Source organism: Anolis sagrei, chromosome 5 (genome assembly GCF_037176765.1).
Source record: "Anolis sagrei isolate rAnoSag1 chromosome 5, rAnoSag1.mat, whole genome shotgun sequence".
Classification (NCBI taxonomy): domain Eukaryota; kingdom Metazoa; phylum Chordata; class Lepidosauria; order Squamata; family Dactyloidae; genus Anolis; species Anolis sagrei.
In genome coordinates, this window is record NC_090025.1 from 95,277,528 (window position 1) to 95,301,172 (window position 23,645).

The 23,645-nt window shown below is 41.2% G+C and overlaps 1 protein-coding gene across 1 annotated transcript in view; it reads left to right on the forward strand.

Annotated features, from left to right (window-relative positions):
- The window catches only part of SEMA3D (semaphorin 3D), a 255,213-nt gene that overhangs the window by 98,901 nt on the left and 132,667 nt on the right, over positions 1–23,645 (forward strand). The window contains exons 3-6 of the mRNA XM_060778197.2: positions 3,784–3,944; positions 14,342–14,404; positions 20,478–20,597; positions 23,488–23,581. Of these exons, the coding sequence (XP_060634180.2) occupies positions 3,784–3,944; positions 14,342–14,404; positions 20,478–20,597; positions 23,488–23,581 (438 nt within the window). The remainder of the gene's footprint in view (positions 1–3,783; positions 3,945–14,341; positions 14,405–20,477; positions 20,598–23,487; positions 23,582–23,645) is intronic.

Genomic DNA, 23,645 nt, shown 5'->3' on the forward strand with positions numbered 1-23,645 from the left:
ACCCATCTAAAACACAGACATGTGCCTTTCATCTCAAGAACAGAGAAGCATCCCGAGCTCTGAAGATCACCTGGGAAGGAATCCCACTGGAGCATTGCAGCGCACCCAAATACCTGGGAGTCACTCTGGACCGTGCTCTTACTTACAAGAAGCACTGCCTGAACATCAAGCAAAAAGTGGGTGCTAGAAACAATATCATACGAAAACTGACTGGCACAACCTGGGGATCACAACCAGATACAGTGAAGACATCTGCCCTTGCGCTATGCTACTCTGCTGCTGAGTATGCATGCCCAGTGTGGAACCATCTCACCACACTAAAACAGTGGATGTGGCTCTTAATGAGACATGCCGTATTATCATGGGTGTCTGTGCCCTACACCACCGGAGAAATTACACTGCTTAGTCGGTATTGCACCACCTGACATCCACCGGGAAGTAGCAGCCAATAGTGAAAGGACCAAGGCAGAGACATCCCCAGCTCATCCCCTGTTTGGGTATCAGCCAGCACGTCAACGACTTAAATCTAGAAATAGTTTTCTAAGATCTACAGAGACACTCGCTGGAACACCTCAGCAAGTGAGAGTCCAAAAGTGGCCGGCTCAAACCCAGAACCTCAACCAATGGCTGATACCAAATGAGACACTCCCCCCTGGGCACACAGAGGATTGGGTGACTTGGAAGGCACTGAACAGAGTGCGTTCTGGCACCACAAGATGCAGAGCCAACCTTCAGAAATGGGGCTACAAAGTGGAATCCATGACATGCCACTTTGGAGAGGAGCAAATCACTGACCACCTGCTGCAATGCAACCTGAGCCCTGCCACATGCACAATGGAGGGCCTTCTTGCAGCAACACCAGAAGCACTCCAAGTGGCCAGATACTGCTCAAAGGACATTCAATCAACTACCAAACTCACAAATTTTGTATTTTGTCTGTTTGTTTGCTTTGTTCTGTTAGAAATGTAATATAATCGACTGGTTGCCCTGACATGACAAATAAATAAATAAATAAATAAACATGCAATGAAATAGCTCACTGCTTTTCCATTTGTCCTCTATCAGATATCATTTCTTCTTTAGTCATTTGTGTATATACAAGCTGATATAGTGTTGGCTCCAGATTTGACAGGCTCTTTTTCCATACTGCACAGTCGTAAGCATTGAAGACTCTGGCCCTGGACAAATGGATGTTGTTCTGATTTTTCCTATATTTGATTTCTTCTAAACTTTCAATTCCAGATGTGAAAATTTTGTGGATTTTAATAAAGTCTAATAAAAAATGCTCTCACAAGGTTTATTTGAATTTTAGCCAGCATGGCATTCACTGACGTACATCAATACTGACAATTGAATAGCAACAAGTAGTTTCTCTTAGATATTTTAAAAACAATAGTTGATTTTATTCTTTTGGTATGTAGTTTTGACCAATAGATGTTGTGTATAATTGAGTGGTGTTGACTTTTGTCCTTTGCAATATGAATTGCACTCCAAATGTTAATATTATGTACAGATGTCATGGTTTGAAACGAAGTTGGGGAAAAGAATGCCAACATTGCTGAAGGATGTTACTCCTGCCAGCTTCCCATCAGTGACCCCCATCAGGATTATACAAGCATGCCAGAGTGGAATCTTTTCACAGTTGACGGTTTAAGTTAGTTGTGCAAGAAATATTTCCTTGACCAAATTCTGATTTTATCTCTATAGAATTAGAAGGATTACACATGTAAGTACAATAGAATGGATTACTGAATGAATTACAACAGAGCATAGCAACATGCAACTATTTTTATGGACTTAATTATAGAATATCATATTTTTATATTGTCCTATGCGTCTTTCTGGAGCAATGCAATATTCTTGCTTCTTGGCAGGGGGTTGGACTGTATGGCCCATGAGGTCTCTTCCAACTCTTTGATTCTATGATTCTATGAAATGTAACTCCCAAATTGTCATGAAATGTTTTTATTATTTTTATGTGTTGCCATATCATCTATATCAAGTCTTACTATTTACAGATGTCATTGCTGAAAGAGAGAAAGAGCAATAATAATGCTGCCTTTTAATTAGAACAAGGCATTTAATTTGTTCAAAAAGGAAATCTCTAAATCACATTTTCCCAATATTGTCATGTGATTGATCTAAAATTTGTTGCTGAAGTTTCAAATAAAGTATTATAGATGGGCATCCAATGCTTACCATGATGGTACACGGCCCAAGGTAGATACTCAATTATTATATGGCTAATATGTTACCTGGACACTTTGAAACATGAGGTTTAAGTTGCCATTTGGATCTGAAATTCCTAGGAAATTCCTAGGAATTAAATGCAGCAAAGTGTATAACTGAAAGTTGGGTAAAACAGCTTTGATATTAACTAACTCCAGCTACCATGCAGATTCACGATCACTCTGAAAGCATGGCTTTCAAAAGCAGTTTGTGATATGCAGGGGCGGCTCATCCATTACGCGAAGTAAGCGGTTGCAGAACACTTTTTTTTTGCCAGGGGCGCAGAGGCGCCTCTGTAAATGCCCCTTGACTGCCACTTGAGGAGCGCTCCCTCAGCTCACAACAGCCCTAGCAGTCCGGGGGGAGCCTTGGCTTTCTTGTCTTGCTGCCGGGCGATCCTCTTCCCAAAGGGGCCGGGCCCTTGAGCCTCGCCTAGCCCCTCTCGTTCCTGCTCCACCCGGCCACCGGATGCGGCAGCAGAGCCGGCACTCAATCGTTCTCCAGGATGTTTGATCCCTTCCCCATGACCGGCTCCCTTTCCCGATCCCTCGGCACTCCACCTGCCTCCTCTCCTCTCCCCAATCCGCGGGTGGGCCAAGGGGCGGAGCCGCCATGCCTGGCCCGCTTCGGGTCCGGAGGTGTGTCTGAAGACCCCAGCGTGCGCACCAAAAGTCGCCTCTTCTCCTGACTTTCTCTTCAGCCATTGGGACCGAGAGAGAGAGAGAGAGAGAGATAGCCCCTCCGGCTGGAGGTATCTCCCACCTCCACTCCCTCCCTTGTTTTTGCGCCTACCTTCAGGAAAGGTGGGCATCTCCACCTCTCTCTCTCTCTCTCAGTCCCAATGGCTGAGGAAAAAGTCAGGAGAAGAGGTGACTTTTGGTGCACACTTCAGGCACGCCATCGGACCCAAAGCGGGCCAGGCAAGGGAGCAAATGTGGCAAGTGTAGTTACTGGGATGTATAGTTCACCTACAATCAAAGAGCATTCAGAACTCCACCAATGATGGAATTGAACCAAATACGGCACACATAACTCCCACGACGAACAGAAAATATATATCAATGATTGGTTGGGGGGGTGTGTGCCAAAATACTGTTGGCTTACCATTAAAAATTACCTAGGGCCACCTCTGGTGATATGGAAGCCTGATATGATACCATCTGGAAGTCTGTTCAAATGAATACATAAAGTCGGATAAGCAAAGGTTGGATAAGCAAGACTCTACTGTACTCTCTTTTGTGCAAAGTAAAAACTCTTAAATGTTTAAGTTTATCCTTGTGTAGAAGACACTGTAACCTTTTGATCACTTTACTCATTAAACATTAGAAGAAACAAAATATATGTCCAGTCTTTAAAAAACTGTACTATGGTAATCTCTTCCCCTCACCCTACCTCCTCCTTCTGCTGCCTCATTCTTTAAAATGAATGCCTTGTTTGGTCCAACAAGTTATCTTAACCAGCAAAGATCATGCTGGGTGCATATATTTATATAAGGCTCCAATGAGACGTGTGTATACATTGTTGACTGTAAAGATTTTCTCCATTCTCTCACAGACTTGCTGCTTTCCAACAGCTGTGTCCCATTCCTGGGCTCAGCAGAGGGGATGGATTTTCGGACCCTGCTGCTCGATGAAGAAAGGGGTCGGCTGCTATTCGGCGCTAAAGACCACATTTTTCTGCTCAGCTTGGTTGACTTAAACAAAAATGTTAAAAAGGTCAGTTTATAATTTGTATATATATCTGAACAATTCAACTGATAAGTTTGTTTTTAACCCGTCTGCTTCCCACTGATTTCAGAGGGTGAAGAGCCTACATAGTATGTCATGCATCATTGGATGGATTTAATAACCTTACCTCCCATAGTTATATGGTTTGCTTTTAATAAACTGAGTTTGTCAGCATGCATGACCTCTTCTAGCAGTACAGCAATATAATATGACAAATATCATTGGATGTTTGCCCTCCCTCTAGCTAGAATATAAGCAAATGGCAACATCTCTTTCCTTCTTTTCCCATGTGTTATGACAGCTAGTCTCAAGGGGAGCCATTTTTCGCTCAGCTTCCAGCACATCCTCAATGAACTCATAGGCCTCTGTGCAGGTTTAAATAGTGAACGTATTTGACCTTTTACAGTAGGCTCTAATGCTTTATCATGTTGTTTAAAAACAACTTATCAGTGTTGCCCACATGCGTATGTGTGCACATACATGCATAAGCATGCTAGGGAACATTTACCCAATGATAAATCATCATAGCTCATTCTTTTCCAATTTTTTTTCATAATCTGCCTCTGTTAGTCAGTAATTAAAGCTACTCAAGGGCCCTAAAGCATGACTTAAAATGAAGTCAAAATGTATTGGTTCAGTTTAATTAACAGGTTAAGAATTTGGCCAGACTCCGAAAGCCACATTTTACAACTACTGCCTTCATCACTTATTCATCAGAATATCAGATGATGCCTTGCAGGTCTGATGGTGTCATCACCAATTTATCATTGCAGACTGAATTGTTTTTAGATAATGTGAACACTTTATGGCCTGGTATACGCAAACAGCAGAATGAATGAGGTGACAAACTCCTAACTGTGTATATTGTGCAGGGGGTATATTGAATTCTACTAGTATTCAACGGTGAACTGCAGATAGGCTCTCCGGTGTTGAATATTCTCACATATAACAACATCTCCCCCTACTTTTTTTTTTTTTTTTAAAAAAACACAATTGAAAAATTTACAGCTCAGCTTCATGCCTGCGGTGCTTGTCTGTGCAAACAGATATTCTTCACACTGAATCTGGCGTAGTGCCACCTGTTTTGTCAACCCGTTTCCACTAAATTTTCCTGCGTATGTTGACAAGGTCTGGTCCAGTAAATAGTTCAAACATTCAGTTGAGTATTTGTATGTTGGAATCAAGTAATAAGGAGGTAATTTACAAGACTAAGTGCACCAATCTGCAGAAATGTCACTGGCTCTAAAAATGTCACCAACAGAGGAGAAGCATGGGTACTGGTGCCTGCCGTCTTAAGAGAGAATATTTGATGATAAGAATGCAAAAAATGTAGGGATGTCAAGATGATACCTAGGACTTCTTCACATGGGGCACATTTTGGCAACAAATCCAGTTCTTCAGCAGCTTTGCTATGGAGCCCCCTGGCTCCCATCACACACTGTAGAAATACTTCCAGGATGGCTCTGTGGCAAGACTGCTGTGGAATCAGAGTTGCTGGGTGCCCCCGGTGGCGCAGTGGATTAAACTCCTGTGCTGGCAGGACTGAAGACCGACAGGTCGCAGGTTCGAATCCAGGGAGAGGTGGATGAGCTCCCTCTATCAGCTCCAGCTCCTCATGCGGGGACATGAGAGAAGCCTTCCACAAGGATGATAAAAACATTAAAAATCATCCAAGCATTCCCTGGGCAACGTTCTTGCAGACGGCCAATTCTCTCACACCAGAAGCGACTTGCAGTTTCTCAAGTCACTCCTGACACGACAAAAGAAAATCAGAGCTGCCACTGAAAAAAGCTGTCGGCAGCAATGCAGAAGGCTTCTCGTGGTTGCATTGCCGTCAACGGGGCAAGCCGGCCATCAGATGCTCCCCTGCCATGGGATAAGTGGGAGAGAAGCTGGGATGGTGCAGGGCATGAGGTGACACGTTCCTATGCCACTGGATGTGTACCACCAGAATTGCCACGATCCATGGCGTTTCCGGTGGCCCATCTGAAGAGGTCCCTAGAAGGATTTGAAATACAGGAGTAGACAAGAGTTCCTTTTGCTTCCTGTGTCACAGTATCTTCTCTGAAGGGTGAGAGAGATGCACATACTTCTCATAAGAATATCTTTATTCTCTACAACATAAACAGAATATTCATTGTTCTTCAAAGTATTTTTTCCCCTTCTCCCCTCTAATCAATACTTGGAAGCAACAGCTGAAGACATGCAAGCATGTAAGCAAAATTGACTAAGCAAAGGAATTGATGCTTCTGGAGCATATGACAAGGAGCTTCTTTGAGAAGATAGATGTAACAACTAAGGAGGATAGCTTGATGAAGAGAGGTTGTAGTTCTCTCTCTTCCTCTTCTTTCTTTTCAAAAGATCATGAGGCGATAATATGATCTGGCCCTGTTGTGTTCATTGTTTGATATGATGGATAAAAGTTCATCCTTCTGTGGGAGGATCCCCACTCACAAACACAGAACAGGAAATGTCTAGAGTCGCAGAAGTGTTACTGGAAGCAGTCTCAAGTTGTTATCTGAGCCACCATATAGAAACCCTTACAACAGTGGTTCTCAACCTAGGGTCCCCAGATGTTTTTTGCCTACAACTCCCAGAAATCCCAGTCAGTTTACCAGCTGTTAGGATTTCTGGGAGTTGAAGGCCAAAAACATCCGGGGACCCCAGTTTGAGGACCACTGCCTTACAATGAAGGCAATATTTTGGGGTGGTGAAAAATATGCTACTATCTGAAGTAGTTGGAACAGGTTGCACCCAGCGCTTCAATCTTATTCATTTAGATCCAAGTTTTTGAGCCTAGTGGAGTTTCTAAAGTATTTAATAGATTGAGGGGTTTTTTTTTTGTCTTGTTCAGAGGATGCAACTGAGCAATGATGAAGACTAGCCACTTCAGACAACTAATCAGTTACTTTTCTGTTCTGGCTAGAAGGGTTTTGAGGGAGTTTGCTTTCCGACAACAACAGCTTGAAGCTAACTTTGAACCACATGTGCACTGGAGCAGTCCACACAGGGGGAAGGAAAGGAAAGCACATGTTTTGTGTGCCTGCAAGAATATATAGTCATGAGAATGTGCATATTTTTCCAATGGAATTGGGTTTTAAGCACACCTTTTTTGATACACGTTTTTCAATTGTTAACTTGATTTTGCCAGCACTTTGACTAAACATTTTCCACCCCTCCACCTTTTAATTTGGTTTCTTCTGGGTTTTTAGTAATGTGTAGAATGTATTATTTTATTTATTTACGGCATTTATATGCCGCCCTTCTCACCCCGAAGGGGACTCAGAGCGGCTTACAATATATATTTTCATACAATATATTATATTATTAGCATAGTACAATATCAGTATGATATATTACCATATTGCACTATACCATTATATTGCAATATTATTAGTAATATTACATGTAATGTAAATATATAATGACAATTATAATATTGTATTATTATTACTAGTATTATATTGTATTACATTATAATATTATAAATATCATATGTATATACAATATACTATATTATATTATTAGTAAAGACAAGATGGAAATGGGTTGTTGTAGGTTGTTCCGGGCTATATGGCCATGTTCTAGAGGCATCTAGAGTCCTCTAGAACATGGCCATATAGCCCGGAAAAACCTACAACAACCCAGTGATTCCGGCCATGAAAGCCTTCGACAATACAAGATAGAAATGTCTTCTGCTGCCCTCTCTTCTTCGCTCTGGCCAGAGCAGCCGTTGGTGTCACAGAGAGGAGGGGTCTCTCAACTGATGATATAGGCAGAAGACAAGATGGAAATATCTTCTGTCTTTGCTCTGGCCAGAAGCGGGAGGAGAGTGAGAGCTCCATTATTCTTAAAGAATAGAGCTTGTCCCTAACAGAAAGGTGTCAGTATCAACTATGGATACTTGTCAGTGGTTTAGACGATTGAGTATGAGAACCAGATGATTGCATGATAAAACTTTTAATACAATTCTGGTATAATGTGCTGGTATAATTGAAAAAAAATAATCTATTTAATATAATACAAACATTGAATTTTGCACGGATTTATTTTCATTCAAAACAAAAGTCCACTGGGACCCCATGGATTTGCCATGACGTATGGTGAATCCATGGACCTTTGTGATGAGAGCCTAAAATGTTTACAGCAATTTTGAATGGTAGTATTATCATCTTCAGATTTTACCCCATAGAGATGGAGAGATTAACCTAGAACAGACTAAAAAAATAATATAGAAATCATATGAGAGTTTTATTTGGCTGCACTGAGCATTTGACTAAATGCTCAAAAATTCTTTAGCTGTGGGGACTGGAGGAATTTTAGTTATGGGTACTGGAAGAATTTGAGCTCTGTAAATTCTAAATTGAATTGAGTTGTTGAATTTGAGTTCTGCAAATTCTAAACTGAAATGCTCCACATTTCATCATCTAAGTCAGACCTGGGCAAACCCAGGCCTGTGGGCCAGATGCTGCTCTTTGGGGTCTCACTCCTAGCCCCCATCTGTCCCAGCCCTCCTCTCAGCATATGGATGTGGTGGCCCTTGTCTCTAGGCTGAGAGGAGGGCCAACGAAAAACATGCAGCTGGCAAGAGTTTTCCAGAGCTCTTGCCAGACATGTTTCTCCTCCTCATCTTCTCTGTCTGGGAAGGTGGTGAGCCGTCATCTCCCCAAGGGGAGAAGAGTGTGGAGAGGAAGGAAGGCTGCTGCCACAGAGATCTCTGGCAATGAGCTGTCTTCTCTCTTCCTCTTCTTCTCTGCCCGGGAAAGTGGCAGGCAACTTTCTCCCTAGGCAGAGAAGGGTGTGGAGTGGAAGGCAGGCCACTTCTGGAGAGATCTCAAGCAATGGCCTGTCTCCTCTTCTTCTCCATTTGGGGAGATGGTGGCCCACCACCTTCCCAGGCAGAGATGGGTGTGGAGGGGAAGACATGCTAATGCTGGAGCAATGGCCTGTCCCATCCTCATCCTTTCAGCCTGGGAACGCAGCGGGCCATCTTCTTCTCAGGTGGAGAAGAGTAAAGATGGGAAGACGGGAATATACAGTCATGCAAAGGTGTACTGCATCACGTTTTAAGCACACTTTTTAAACACATACTTTTTAGCTCTTAACCTGATCCCTCCCGTACTTTGGCTAAATGTTGGTTAACTGGATTTTTAATCCAGTTACTTCCAGGTTTTATAGCATGTGTAGAAGGGCCCTTAGAGTACCAGTGATGTAAAGCCATGATTATCTTTACTGAACTCCATTAAAAGGAAGACAGTGCAAGGCTTCTGTTTTAAGCCGCAACCTCAGAACTGGCAGTATCTTATTAGTCATGTCATGTCAAAGGTGTGATTTCAACCACAGCTGAACCTCTGAACCTCTATGTCAAAAGACTTAATATACTGAAAAATGATTCTGAAATAATAACAAAAGCAAGCAAGCAAAAAGAGTTGTGTAATCAAAGCTCAAAGCTGATTGAAAAGACCAGTGTTTTTGCCTCTTGCTGATTCTTAGAGTGTGAAAATACTTGCGACTTATCCAAACTACATAGCTAACCTCTGATCATCCTCTGATCAATTTCTGCCTCTCTTGGTTTTTCTTGGTGAAGGACTTGCAGGGATAAAAATACAACTTTTGTTTACAGTTTTTCAACATAGTCGGTTTATTCCTGATAAGCTTCTCTCTGGGGTTTATCACAGGCTAGCACATTTTAAGAACTATGAAAGGTAAGCTGGTATTCTCAGCTATTTTTTTATCTGTAGGGATCTTAGTAGGACCTGTGGGGGAAAGATGTCTTTTGGCAACCTACCTATATTGAGTGCTTTTTCTGGCTTTCCGAGCATTGGTTCCAAAAGCCTCTCTGCCTGCTCATCTTTCTTTTTAATTATATTTTCTAGCAACTTCCCCCACCACTATACACACACACACACACACACACACACACACACACACATACACACACACACCACTCCTGTTGATTTTTGTGTATATCAAACTCACTTAAAAGACTCCCTTGGTTGAAAGGTACTCCCCAGTAGCAAATAAGTGTCAAATTGTGGTGTTTATGCTGTGCTGTGTTTAGACTGACCGTGGTTTGCATTGGCTGGCTGCCACTCAGCTCTGCCTCTGGGCTTCCCTTTGTGTGAAGAAACAGCAGGGATTGGGAACTGTAAGGGGCTAAAATGTGTCCTTTGTGCTCCTCGGAATTTAGAGTCCTTTCCATTACAGGTAGACAATAGGAACTAATGCAATCAATTAAAATATTAAGTGTTTTTCTCCAAGCATTACTGGTATAAGTAAGGTTCTTCCTGAGATGGAAGAATTTATAATGACTGTTTTACTGATGGGTCTATGGACCGTAATTATTATTATTATTAACTTTATTTGTACCCCACTAACATCTCCCGAAGGACTCGATGTGGCTTACAAAGGCCAATTCCTCAATAAAACAACAATATAACAAATACACATAAACCAAAAGCAAATCAAAACATTAAACAATAACAGTAAGCAATTAAAAACAGTACACCGTAACACAATAAAAACTAGGACGGGCCAAATGTGATGGGTACAGATTAAAAAGTGCTGAGTATGCTGAGTGAGATATAAGGATTTTTGGATAAGTACAATTTGCGAACAATCTTAATCTCTAATAAAGTGCTTCTGGGACATGTTGCTGGAGTTTCCTATTCTGGAAAGCTCTTCCTAAAGACTGCCAACGTAGGAGCTTGTCTGATGTCCTTGGGGAGGGTGTTCCAGAGTCGGGGGGCTACCACAGAGAAGGCCCTGTCCCTCATCCCCACCAACCGCACTTGCGACGCAGGTGGGATCGTGAGCAGGGCCTCTCCGGATGAACGAAGGGAGCGTGCGGGTTCATGAACGGAGATGCGGTCATGCAGGTAGGCAGGTCCCAAACCGTTTAGGGCTTTGTAGATGAGCACCTGCACCTTGAATTGGGACCGGAAAATGAACAGAGCTCCTTGAACAGGAGGGTTGACCTCTCTCTGTAAGGAGCACCAGTTAACATCCTGGCCACCGCCCGTTGGACTAACAGAAATTTCCTAGCCGGTTTCAAGGGCAGCCCCACGTAGAGCGCATTACAGTAGTCCAATCTAGAGGTGACCAAGGCATGGACCACCCCGGCCAGATCAGTAATAAAATTGTTCCTGTTGTTGTATATGTAAGGTGACTGGAAAACATTTCTATTTGACCTTTAATGTATGCAACCATCTGATATGGAATTGGGACCCATGCATAAATTCAGATGTTTATCGTATAGCTTAGCAGACATTGTGCTTTTGCAAATATGATGAGAGAAACTGTATGGTTGAGCAAATGAATATTTAAACCAATGCAGTCAATGGTATAATATAGATATGCTGAGCTTTTTTGAACATTTATCAAAAATATGCAATAGCTTCAGACATGTCTGCGTTAGAGTTGGTCACAGCAAACCACCCGCCTTGTGGTCTGTGTTGTTTCCAGCTTGCCCACAAAATTACTCCCCTAAGTTAATGATAGAACCACAATTACAGTGTACAATATGGCCCCTTCCCTTCACTGCCTTGTGGAAAAAAATGTATCTAAGGACATTTAACATATTTGTCTCGAAATATGGTTAGTTGCATATTTTTATGAGAGGCCAGGCTGCTCAGGAGGGTAAGCAAGGATACAAATTGTTATCGCTGTGGAATAGCTAGTAAGACCCACCCATGTCTGTCGTAATAACACATTATCAAGAAGCTGCAAGCATCTGACCAGTTGCCAGCATTGAGGAACTGTAAATGCTAGGAGCTTCAGCCACATCTGGCCAAAGAGATAAATGGATTACATTCTCAGGAAATGTTTTTTGCATAAGCTGTTTTGCTCACCCAGTCTGTACACAGAGATTTTAGAACACATTCATAGATAATTCATGTAGATCGTGAACTCTTGCCTTTTAGAAGAGTTTGGAACTTGTGTTTGGGACAGAAACATCTATTTAAATATATTTTTGTATAAACTATCCATATTGAACCATGATATTTAAAGTGGTATCAAACTACATTCATTCTAGTGTAAAAACCAAGGTTTCAAAACAAGGAATTATTCTTCCCCTTCCTTTTTCATGTACATTGTTCTTCTTGAAACTTAAATGTTTTTTCAAGGAAAGTTTTCCCCTTTCCTTTTAGAAGATTCTTATGTGTTATCTTTCAAAATAATTTTTTTTGTCGTGTCAGGAGTGATTTGAGAAACTGCAAGTTGCTTCTGGTGTGAGAGAATTGGCCGTCTGCAAGGACGTTGCCCAGGGGACACCCAGATGTTTTGATGTTTTTATCATCTTTGTGGGAGGCTTCTCTCATGTCCCCGCATGAGGAGCTGGAGTCGATAGAGGGAGTCATCAGCCTCTCCCCGGATTTGAACCTGCGACCTGTCGGTCTTCAGTCCTGCCGGCACAGGGGTTTAACCCACTGCGCCACCGGGGATCCTTCAAAAGAATTGAAATTCAGAAATTTTAATTGTCCATAAAATGTAGAAATGTTGAGTGTCGAATACAAAGAAAAGCAAAACCAAGAGCAAAGCCGTAGTATACTGTTTCAAAGTACTACAATAAACCATAGCTTGTTAAACGTTTCCACTCATGACCCTTTCTGGCATGATAATTTCTTGCATGACCCGGGTGTATTTTAAATACTTTAGTTGCCATCAATATTAAGCTAAGTAGACCCCATTTGGAGTCAAGACCTTCAGTTTAAGAAATCCTGCAATAAACCATAGTACAGGTAAAGTTTTCTCCTTGACATTAAGTCTAGTTGAATCATAGAATCAAAGAATCAGAGTCCTCATGGGCCATCCAGTCCAACCCCCTGCCAAGAAGCAGGAATATTGCATTCAAATCACTCCTGACAGATGCCCATCCAGCCTCTGTTTAAAAGCTTCCAAAGAAGGAGCCTCCACCACACTCCGGGGCAGAAAGTTCCACTGCTCCACAGTCAGGAAGTTCTTCCTCATGTTCAGATGAAATCTCCTTTCTTGTAGTTTGAAGCCATTGTTCCTTGTCCTAATCTCCAAGGAAGCAGTAAACAAGCTTGCTCCCTCCTCCCTGTGGCCTCCTCTCACATATTTATACATGGCTATCATATCTCCTTTCATCCTTCTCTTCTTCAGGCTAAACATGCCCAGCTCCTTAAGCCGCTCCTCATAGGGCTTGTTCTCCAGACCCTTGATAATTTTAGTCGCCCTCCTCTGGACACATTCCAGCTTGTCAGCTCTTGAATTGTGGTGCCCAGAATTGGACACAATATTCCAGGTGTGGTCTAACCAAAGCAGAATAGAGGGGTAACATTACTTCCCTCGATCTAGACACTTGTTGAGTCCGACTCTGGGGGGTGGTGCTTATCTCCATTTCTAAGCTGAAGTGCCAGCATTGTCTGTAAATGCTTCCTAGGTCATGTGGATGATGTGACTATATGGAGCACTGTTTTCTTCTCGCTGAAGCAGTACCTATTGATCTACACATATTTGCATGTTTTTGAACTGCTAGGTTAGCAGAAACTGAGGCTAGCAACGGGAGCTCAGCCATCCCACGAGTTCAAACAGTCGACCTTCTAATCAGCAAGTTCTGTAGCTTAGCAGTTTAGCCCGCTGCACGATCGTGACTCCTCTAAACCATAGTATACTGTTTCAAAAGTTAGCCTTTCAGTAAATACATTAGTACAGTTGCAAGATCTTAATAAGTGCAATTGTATATGTGACTACTTAGAAGCAAACTCCATTACAACCAGTGGAATATACTGTAGACCATGAACTCTGTAAAATAAGTGGATATGGGTAGGATTGTGGTGCCCTTCAGAATCTTTGCTCAGATGCCCTAGCTCTCTCTATATCATTTCAAAGGAATTAGAAAACTGAGGTGCTCACATTCTGCAAAATAGCTGCCAGGTACCAGACATTTTTTAAAAAACAAACAAACCGACATTCTTTAACTCTTTCTCTGTTATTATTATTATTTATTATTTATTTATGGTATTTCTACCCCATAACTTCTCTAACCCCGAGGAGGGAATCAGGATGGCTTACAATAGGCACTGATATGATGCCGATACATAACAATCACAATAATACAATCACAATTGAGCATAAATCATAATTAAAACAATACATAAGCAATAATTATGTATGCATTGTGCTCATTTTCACGAATTTCAATACCAGTTGAAGTGGGGAAGGGAATAACCCACACTTAATGTCTAATTTATCCCACATACCAAGCTGTGTCTCCAAGGAGAAAGTGAGATTGGGACTAGATGGTGTCCTAGGTTTTTGTTTTCATCTCATTGATGGAAGATAATCACTGAGTATGTAGTTTGCCTAGAAGTGTCATAAAATGTACTTATTAAAAAAAACTTTGTCTAAATGCATTGCAGATATTTTGGCCAGCAGCAAAGGAGAAGGTGGATCTGTGTAAACTAGCTGGAAAAGATGCCCATGTAAGTATCATGCACAGGTGATGGCTAGATATGAAAAAAAATATCTTAAAGTTATTAAGATGAACACAAGTTGTCAAGGTATGGCAAGATAGCCTGTTGTGAATCCTCTGGCACTACATGGAGATTCCCCCTAACCTTCCCACTGAATGTTTTCTGCAAAAAATGAGTACCTCTTCCATTTATAAAGGATACACATAGAAATAAAATTGGTGGTACTGTTCCATTATCTGGGTGGAAGCCACAAGGAGATGCTAGACATAGGATAGTCCATTTTACAGGGGTGGAGGGTAGGTTGAAGGAGGAAAACCATTTTCCCCTATTTTTATTTCGTATACTTCTACCCTGCCCTTCTCAACCCCCAAGGAGGGGGACTCAGGGCGGCTTACAAAATGGCATAATTTGGTGCCTACACAAATACAATAACATATAAAAACAGCAATTAAATGGTTAACAATTAAAACAACAATATATCTCACAGTCGATGTTTTCGTGTTATCTCCCCCTCCGCACACACACAAACAGCTATGTCCCCGTGATGGAAACAACCCTCGTTTATGACATGCGAAGTAGGGAGGAGAAATAATCAGTGAAAACCTGGGGAATGGTTTTCCTTCTTCAACCCACCCCCCACTCCTGTAAAATGGACCATCCTTCTCTCTTTAGCATCCCCTTGTGGCCTCTGCCCAGAGAATGGAACAGTGCCAAATTGGCTAATTGATCACAAAAATCCAAAATAAATATTATTCCTGACTTCTAAGGCCCGTCGCAAACTAGGTTCCTGCTGGAGAAAACCTTGCTAGCAAGTCCCTGACGTCATGAGCCTGCGCCTCTCTCCCCGCCCCTTTCTCCGCCCCTTTCTCTTTGCGAGCGTGGTTTTTCCTTTGCTAGGGCAGCATTGCCCGCATTTTCTCTCAGTTGAATTCTGCCAACTGAGAGAAAATGCGGGCAATGCTGCCCTAGCACAGGAAAAACCACGCTCGCATGGAGAAAGGGGCAGAGAAAGGGGCGGGGTGAGAGGCGGAGTCTCGTGACGTCAGGGACATGCTAGCAATTTTCCTCCCGCAGGAACAGAGTTTGCGACGGGTCTAACTACCAAATGCATGAGGTCAGCAGTTACTGACTGCATTATTTAATTTTATACATTTTAGAGCCGGCTTGTGAGACAACAAATCTGAAACAAACACATGAATAAATTGTTACCATTATGTAGTGAGAAGAAACACCCTGTATTATCTCATTTATCATGCGAAGGTGAACCAAGTAATAATTTACATAATTCACGCTAATTAATATCTATACATTGATATAGATATCAATGCTTGAATGTGTGCTCATGGTGGATACCATCATGGTTTTCCTCTTCCTTTTTTCCTTGTCATTATTTACATTCTATTTTATTCTTGAAAATCAAGAATCATGTGGGAATGGAGAATTACTTCAATGACCCATTGGAGGTGCCATATGCTTTCATGCACAGAAGGACTTTGAAGACCCCCTTTGACCACCAAAATCCATGGGCGGCAAAGTTCCATTGTATACAATGAAATAGTAGAATGGCATCCTTTATATCAGGGGCAGGGGCGGCTCAACCCATTACACGAAGTAAGAACTTGCAGAATAGTTGATTTTGCCCAGGGGCACTCTTGAGGCGCTCTTGGGAGGAAATAGACCTTGACATATGCGAGTTGTAGCTACTGGGATGTATAGTTCACCTACAATCGAAGAGCATTCTGAACTCCACCAGTGATGGAATTGAACCAAACATGGCACACAGAACTCCCACGATGAACTGAAAATATATATCAGTGATTGGTAGGGGGTGGGGAGGAAAAATACTGTTTGCTTACCATTGAAAATTACCTAGGGCCGTCTCTGATCAGGGGTCCTCAAAACATTTAAACAGACGGCCAGGTCGCAGTCCCTCAAACTGTTGGAGGGGCGGATTATAATTTAAAAAAAATGAATTAATTCCTATGCACACTGCACATATCTTATTTGTGGTGCAAAACCACTTAAAAACAACACAATAATTAAAATGAAGAACAATTTTAACAAATATAAACTTATTAGTATTTCAATAGGAAGTGTGGGCCTGCTTTTGGCTGATAAGTAAGATTGTTGTTGTTGTTGTTGTGTGCTTTCAAGTCATTTCAGACTTAGGTTGACCCTGAGCGAGGGCTGGGTAAAAGACCTCGGAGGGCCGCATCTGGCCCCCGAGCCTTAGTTTGAGGACCCCTGCTTTATATTATATGGCAAAATAAAGGTTTGGTGTTTTGAAATTCTTTGGGGGTCGATGTGAAATCCATGCATACCAAATCTGTTGGTGCAGAGGGCAGACTGCATGTTCAGCTTGGCAGTACTACTTAACTCCACAAAATAGTGCCGTTTGTTCTCACACCACAAAATTGTGGTAGACCATTCCCTTTCCCTGATAGTAATACATGAAAGCAATTGCATTCCCAGTTACAGAAGTACACTAATGTCCCCTGGGTAAATGAGAGAAGAGATTTTAGGGAAACTGTTATGTAAACATGCTTTACCTCAATCATGATGAGATTCCCATTTACTAAAACATATAACTTTTTACTTTATGCTGTCATCTAAACTTGCAGCATCAATAGTGCTGCTGCTAGACATCTCGATTGCCATTCTTTTGAATGATTTATCTGCAATGATAAAGTAAAAGAACCAGCATCAACCTAGAAGCATTGTTAGGGGTAGAGAATAGGCCTGGGTAACAACTGAAAAATTTGTTTCTAAAATCGATTTGTATTTGGGGTTTTTTTTTGTTTCGATATTTAAAATAATTACAAAATTTTCCTTTTAAAAAGTTCAATATTTACGAAATTTCGTAAATGGTAAAAAAAATAACGAATCGATTTCCGAAACAATAACGAATCGATTCGTTAATAGCGGACGCGACCGCGAAATACGCTAAAAACCCCCCAAAACCTTCTGAAGCTTCCCTCTCCCTCTGTTGTTGACTGTTGGTGTGATATTATAATTTTTTTCACTAATTAAACCATAAAACTGGCCCAGACATGCGGAAATAATAACGAAACGACCTCAAAACAATAACGAAACGAATACAATATCGAAATACGAAGCATTTACAAAACGTTTTTGAAAATTCGTTTTTTTAATAATTGCTCCAGAATGGTTCGTTATCGTTTTGTAATTGAAAAAATTAACGAATTATTAACGAATTGCGAATTAACGAAACGAAACCGCCCAGCCCTAGTAGAGAAGATATCACTTGGTGTTCACTTCCCCCTCAACTGAGTGTCTGGAAGTGTATCCTAATATTACATCTTTTAAAGGTATGCACTTAGAAAAGCAGTAGCCTACTGGTGAATATACCATCAAATATGCTTACTAAAGGAAGAACAAAATAAAAGTGTACTGTTTTGACTGCTACCACCGTTTTAGAGAAACAGACATCATCCCAATGAGCTTTTCAAAACGTTTCCAGACCCTCTCCCAAAGTGCCCCCCCTTCCCATTTTTCAGAGGAAAAGAATTGACCCAGCTTTGGTTTCTTTATGATGCTACAATCATAAAATGCTATGAGAATGTGGCTGGATGATAAAGAATAATTGATCTGCAAAAGGAAAAGCTTTGATAAGGCAGGGTTTTTTACTTATTTATTTATTTATTTATATTATTTCTATCCCGCCCATTTCAGCCCGAAGGCGACTCAGGGCGGTATACACAGTCGGCACAATTCGATGCCGAAACAAAATACATACATTGATAAAGCAAAAACATTCAGTGCAATTAATCATAAACGACAGTGCATAATAACAATTTAAAAAGAAACTATGTCCTCTGTTCAAATCTTGATCCATTTACATTGTCTTGGTCGTTCCTGGGTCAATTTCCAACTCTAGTTTGTCTGTTTACTCCGGGGTTCCAAATGCTTGCTCGAAGAGCCAAGTTTTTACTGTTTTTTGGAAAGTCAGGAGGGAGGGGGCTGATCTAATATCCCTGGCGAGGGAGTTCCACAGCCGGGGAGCCACCACAGAGAAGGCCCTGTCTCTCGTCCCCGCCAGACGTGCCTGTGAAGCAGGTGGGATCGAGAGCAGGGCCTCCCCAGACGATCTTAGGTTCCTGGGGAGTTCGTAGGGAGTTCGTAGGGAGAGATGCGTTCAGATAGATAGACTGGGCCAGAACCGTTTAGGGCTTTATAGGCTAAAGCCAGCACTTTGAATTGAGCCCGGTAGCAGACTGGCAGCCAGTGGAGCTGATTCAACAGGGGAGTTGTATGCTCCCTGAGCCCAGCTCCTGTTAGCAACCCGGCTACCGCACACTGGACCATTTGAAGCTTCCGTTAATGCAAATATGTTAATGCAAAGACTTATCGTCTTTCGTTATGATTATTTTGTAATGAATACTTCAACTAAGCTGATGTTAGTAAAAGTGAATGTTGATGTTTCAAGGACACCATGGGCTGAATCAGAGTAGGAAGGATGGTTGGTGAACTGTAGCAACAGTTGATAATGTTGTGGAGGAAGAATATTCATTACCAAACGGTGTTTGTTGATCTCCATAATTCACCGTGAATCCTTTGAAGTCTACAGGAGGGATAATTTATGTGAATTTACTGTTTTCATTTCTGGCTTTTGAAAAAAAAGCCAACTGCTGAAAGGAATGTGCTGAGCACAGCTTGATGACCACTACTATAAAATTTCCGGATTAATATAGCCAGCAATAGTTCATTAAGACCCCTGATGCTGGTTTATACAGAACTGTGCAAACAAAATGTCAGAGATGTGAAAGTAGTAGACTACTGCTTAAATTCCTTTAACCAAAGAGGTAGGGAGTTGAATATGTTAAAGAGAAATACGTTAATGCAAAATGCATCTGGAATTGCTAAAGTAGGATCATGGATTTTGTTTTGGACTGAAATACCTCCACCAACACCAACCATGTTGACGAGACTCAGAGAGTTGTAGTCCAGAAGTTATGCTTCACAAGCTATAACTGTGGTTCTCTAATCCTCCTTGCCAGGAATGTGCTTTATTTCATTATTTCTCCCACGTTTACCACCAGTCACTGCCACTCCATTTTCTCAGTCATTACTGGACTCACACAATGGCTCAGCACAGACATTTATTTATTTAGAAGTTTTATATACCAGTCTTCTCACCTCCAAGGAGGGACTCAGGCCGGTTCACAACATGTGTTCATATACAATAATATACAAAACAGCACAATGCATCATCATTATACATTAAAAATATAAGTACAATAAAAACATCATCATCACATTACACAAGCCAAATCGTCAGTACAGTCATAATTTGTCGTCATCCTTCCATGTGGACAAGGGTTATTGACTCAATCCTCAAATGCCATATTCCAGAGCCAGGTTTTTATTAGTTTCCTAAAGGTCAGGAGGGAAGGACCAGATCTAATCTTTGGTGGGAGGGAGTTCCAAAGCTGAGGGGCCACCACCGAGAAGGCCCTGTCCCTCATTCCCACCAAACGCGATTGCGAAGGTGGTGGGACCGAGAGCAGGGGCCCTCCGGAAGATCTTAGTAACCTTGATGGTTCATAGGGGAGAATCCGTTCAGACAGGTAAACTGGGCCGGAGTCGTTTAGGACATCATGCCAAAATGGACTTTCACAATTTTCAGTTCAGTCCCAGGTTTGAGCTTTCAGATATTCAGTAGGCAAAGTGTATTGCTGATGCAAACGTCTACTTTTTCTGTACATTATATTTCATAAAATTTAGAATTCCCACCCAGTTTACTGGGTGCAGTGCCTTTGGTGTGAAGCATTGCTTTCTTATTCATATGTTAAGCTAACATACAGTGATTTGTGATTTGTCTGTCGTTCCAGTCATGGTCCAAAAATGAAAATGTCAACCCATTATTAAGCACAGTGATAGTGTGGTATAAAATGATATTTTAAAATAATAAACCCCATAGTCTTAAATGGCCAGTGAAATTTCTCCATGTTATTACCACTTTTTTGGATCCTGTGGACTACATTTTCCTGGTCACTAAAAATATAACAGCGTGCTGTGTGAATTTTCCACTGTTGATTAACCGGTATTTTTTTCACAATAGACAGAATGTGCCAACTTCATTCGAGTCCTCCAGCCTTACAACAGGACTCATGTTTATGTCTGCGGTACAGGAGCTTTCCACCCAGTCTGTGGCTACATAGAGCTTGGAACACACAAAGAGGTAATTTAATCCATTCCCAAATGGTGCATGACAGGGTATGGCTCTAACTTTCCCGAGCATCCATCATTCCCTGCAAAATGGTCTATGGCTGTATAAAAAATGATCTGACAACCCTTTATACAAACAGCAGAGTAATGTTCAGGTTTTTACCAGTTGTGTTAGAACTCATGTTCTCACACTTTCTGATATGTGCATATCACATGTTGGCAAACCTTTATGTTCAAGCAAGGTGATTGATATAGTTCTACCTAGACTTGCTTTTCAGATGATTGATTGTGTAAAAAACACATTTCAGGCCAGATGCCTTGCAATACTTTCTCCCGGTAGGCAATCACAAAATATTAAAAGAATCCCTGCTGAATCATTAATCTTTCTAGGTCACTCTCTATATCTCATGTGTTCCTCAAAGTTGGCTAAATTAAATAAGAATGGTAAAAAATATTTCACACCTACTCATACCAATTAATAGTATACAAAACAACACAATTCCTAATTTTTGTAGCAATGGTATTTATTTATTTGTCGTGTCAGGACAACCAGTCAATTATATTACATTTCTAACAGAACAAAGCAAACGAACAGACAAAATACAGAATTTGTGAGTTTGGTAGTTGATTAAATGTCCTTTGACCAGTATCTGGCCTCATGCTTCTGGTGTTGCTGCAAGAAGGTCCTCCATTGTGCATGTGGCAGGGCTCAGGTTGCATTGCAGCAGGTAGTCAGTGGTTTGCTCCTCTCCACACTTGCATATTGAGGATTCCACTTTGTAGCCCCATTTCTGAAGGTTGGCTCTGCATCTCGTGGTGCCAGAGTGCAGTCTGTTCAGAACCTTCCAAGTCGCCCAGTCCTCTGTGTGCTCAGGGGGGAGTCTCTCATTTGGTATCAGCCATTGGTTGAGGTTCTGGGTTTGAGCCTGCCACTTTTGGACTCTCGCTTGCTGAGGTGTAGCAATGGTGCATTGGTGATACCAAGAGCATCATTTGGTATTACACCACAGTTGCTTTAGAAATTAGCAGTTCTATTGTTACTAGGGTGAAATTCTAAATTAAAGCTTTCATAGTATAGGGATGATTTTTTCTCTTTGTCCTAGAGTTGAAATGCATGATCAGCACCCCATAAAGACATAAACAAAGAAAAAAAGAAATCCAAGAAGAGGAAATTAATCTTAATATTCTTAGAAGTGAGCACAGGTTTTCTTTACCTAAAAACAATGTTTTGCTAGGGGTTGCCAAGTTCTTTTTATTTAGTTTTGTAACTTCAAAAGACCAGATGAATATTATACTAATTTCTATAATGATCCAACAACTCTGTCATAAGATTTTGAAGTCTTGACTTTAATCTTTTGTTGGGAAAGCAAAAGATCAAGATGTTATTCCTTTCTCAAATGAATTTTTCATACCTGCTGGTCAGCATTTGGACCTGCCAACTATCTGCAGTCTGATATCATTTTCTATAAATGCCTGGCTGGAAATTATATGCCTTGCAACCTGGTTTGAAACCATAGCACCATGAGATTAAAAAAGTAGACTTTCTCCCCATGATGCCAAATTTCATTAGCATTTCATGCAAGTAAGGTTTATCATGCAAGTAAGTATATTTTCTGATATAGTAAACATAAAGATGTAAAGGCATAGATTTGCCCGGTTGGATCCGACTAGAGTTCAGTCTCCTCTGTCATTCATTTAGATGCCTCTAGGAAGCTCACATACTGAATATAGTTGTAAAAGCTTTCCTCCAGTATCTTACAATCTCTTCACATGTCCCTTTCAGACTGTGCCATTGTGCCGGCAATTGTCAATAATAATAATAATAATAATAATAATAATAATAATAATAATAATCTTTATTTATACCCCGCCACCATCTCCCCGATGGGGACTCAGAGTGGCTTACATGAGGCCAAGCCCAAACAACAAATTACAACAGAGTACAACTGAAAACGCAAACCAAAAGCGCAAACAATAAACAACAACATCATAATTACATAAAACATGTGAATATATAACAATATAAAATTACAATAAGCCCAAACACAATGACAATGGGTGGGCTACATGTAATGATTAAAAGAAAACTAATTAAAAACTAATTAAAAACGCGAGCGAGATAAAAGAGAAGCAGGTTATGAAAAGGAAGGCTCAAGGGGCAGCTTGTGGTGCCCCATGCGCCCTCCTTCCTTCCCTCATCACATTGAGGGCACAGGAGACTGTGCTTTAGTCCCTTCCCCTCCCTTCATCAGATGGCGGAAAGGGAGGCAATGTGCAGCAATGCCCGTTGCCCTGCTGCCCTTTCTGTCATCGCACAGGGAAATTGCGGGAAAGTGCAATTCCTTCAGAACTGGTGTTAAGTGGTATTTTAAGACTAGGAAGCAGTTTAGCATCTGTATTTTACAATAGCTGTAGTTTCTTGCTCATCTTCAGGGACAACCTCACTGTAGTATTGTAATTAGAAAATTACCAGTGCATGGACTACTGTGGTTATACGTGTCCAGAAAACACCATAGCTAGTATGGTCCCAAGCAGTCTAAGCCTCCAGAAACAAAGATGGATACAATGCCCCAGCTCCTTCATAGAAGTATGACCTGATCCAGGGCAGATAACTTACGCAATTTCCAGACCCGAGAGTCACCAGTTCATCAAGTTTTTGTCTTATGAGGATTCAGCTTCATTTTGCAAGCCTTCATTCAACCCATTACAGCATCCAGGCACTGGTTCAGCATGTTTCATAAACCCAGATGACAAGGAGAAGTAGGGCTAAATCTTTCTATAGTATGGTAATAAATGCTAATATGTGTATTTATTTGCAGTATTTGCATATGAGTTTTTATATCTGAAACCAGACATTCTGTTTTCTGAGATACTAGACTAATGAATATGTCCTTTATGTACAGGACGTAGTGTTCAGATTTGATGCTCAGAACTTGGAATCTGGTAGACTGAAATGTCCTTTTGATCCTCAGCAGCCTTTTGCATCTGTCATGGCAGGTAAGAGTTCTGCTTTTGCCACAATTCGTGCATCATAGCATAAAGCCATTGAATTTAAGAACTA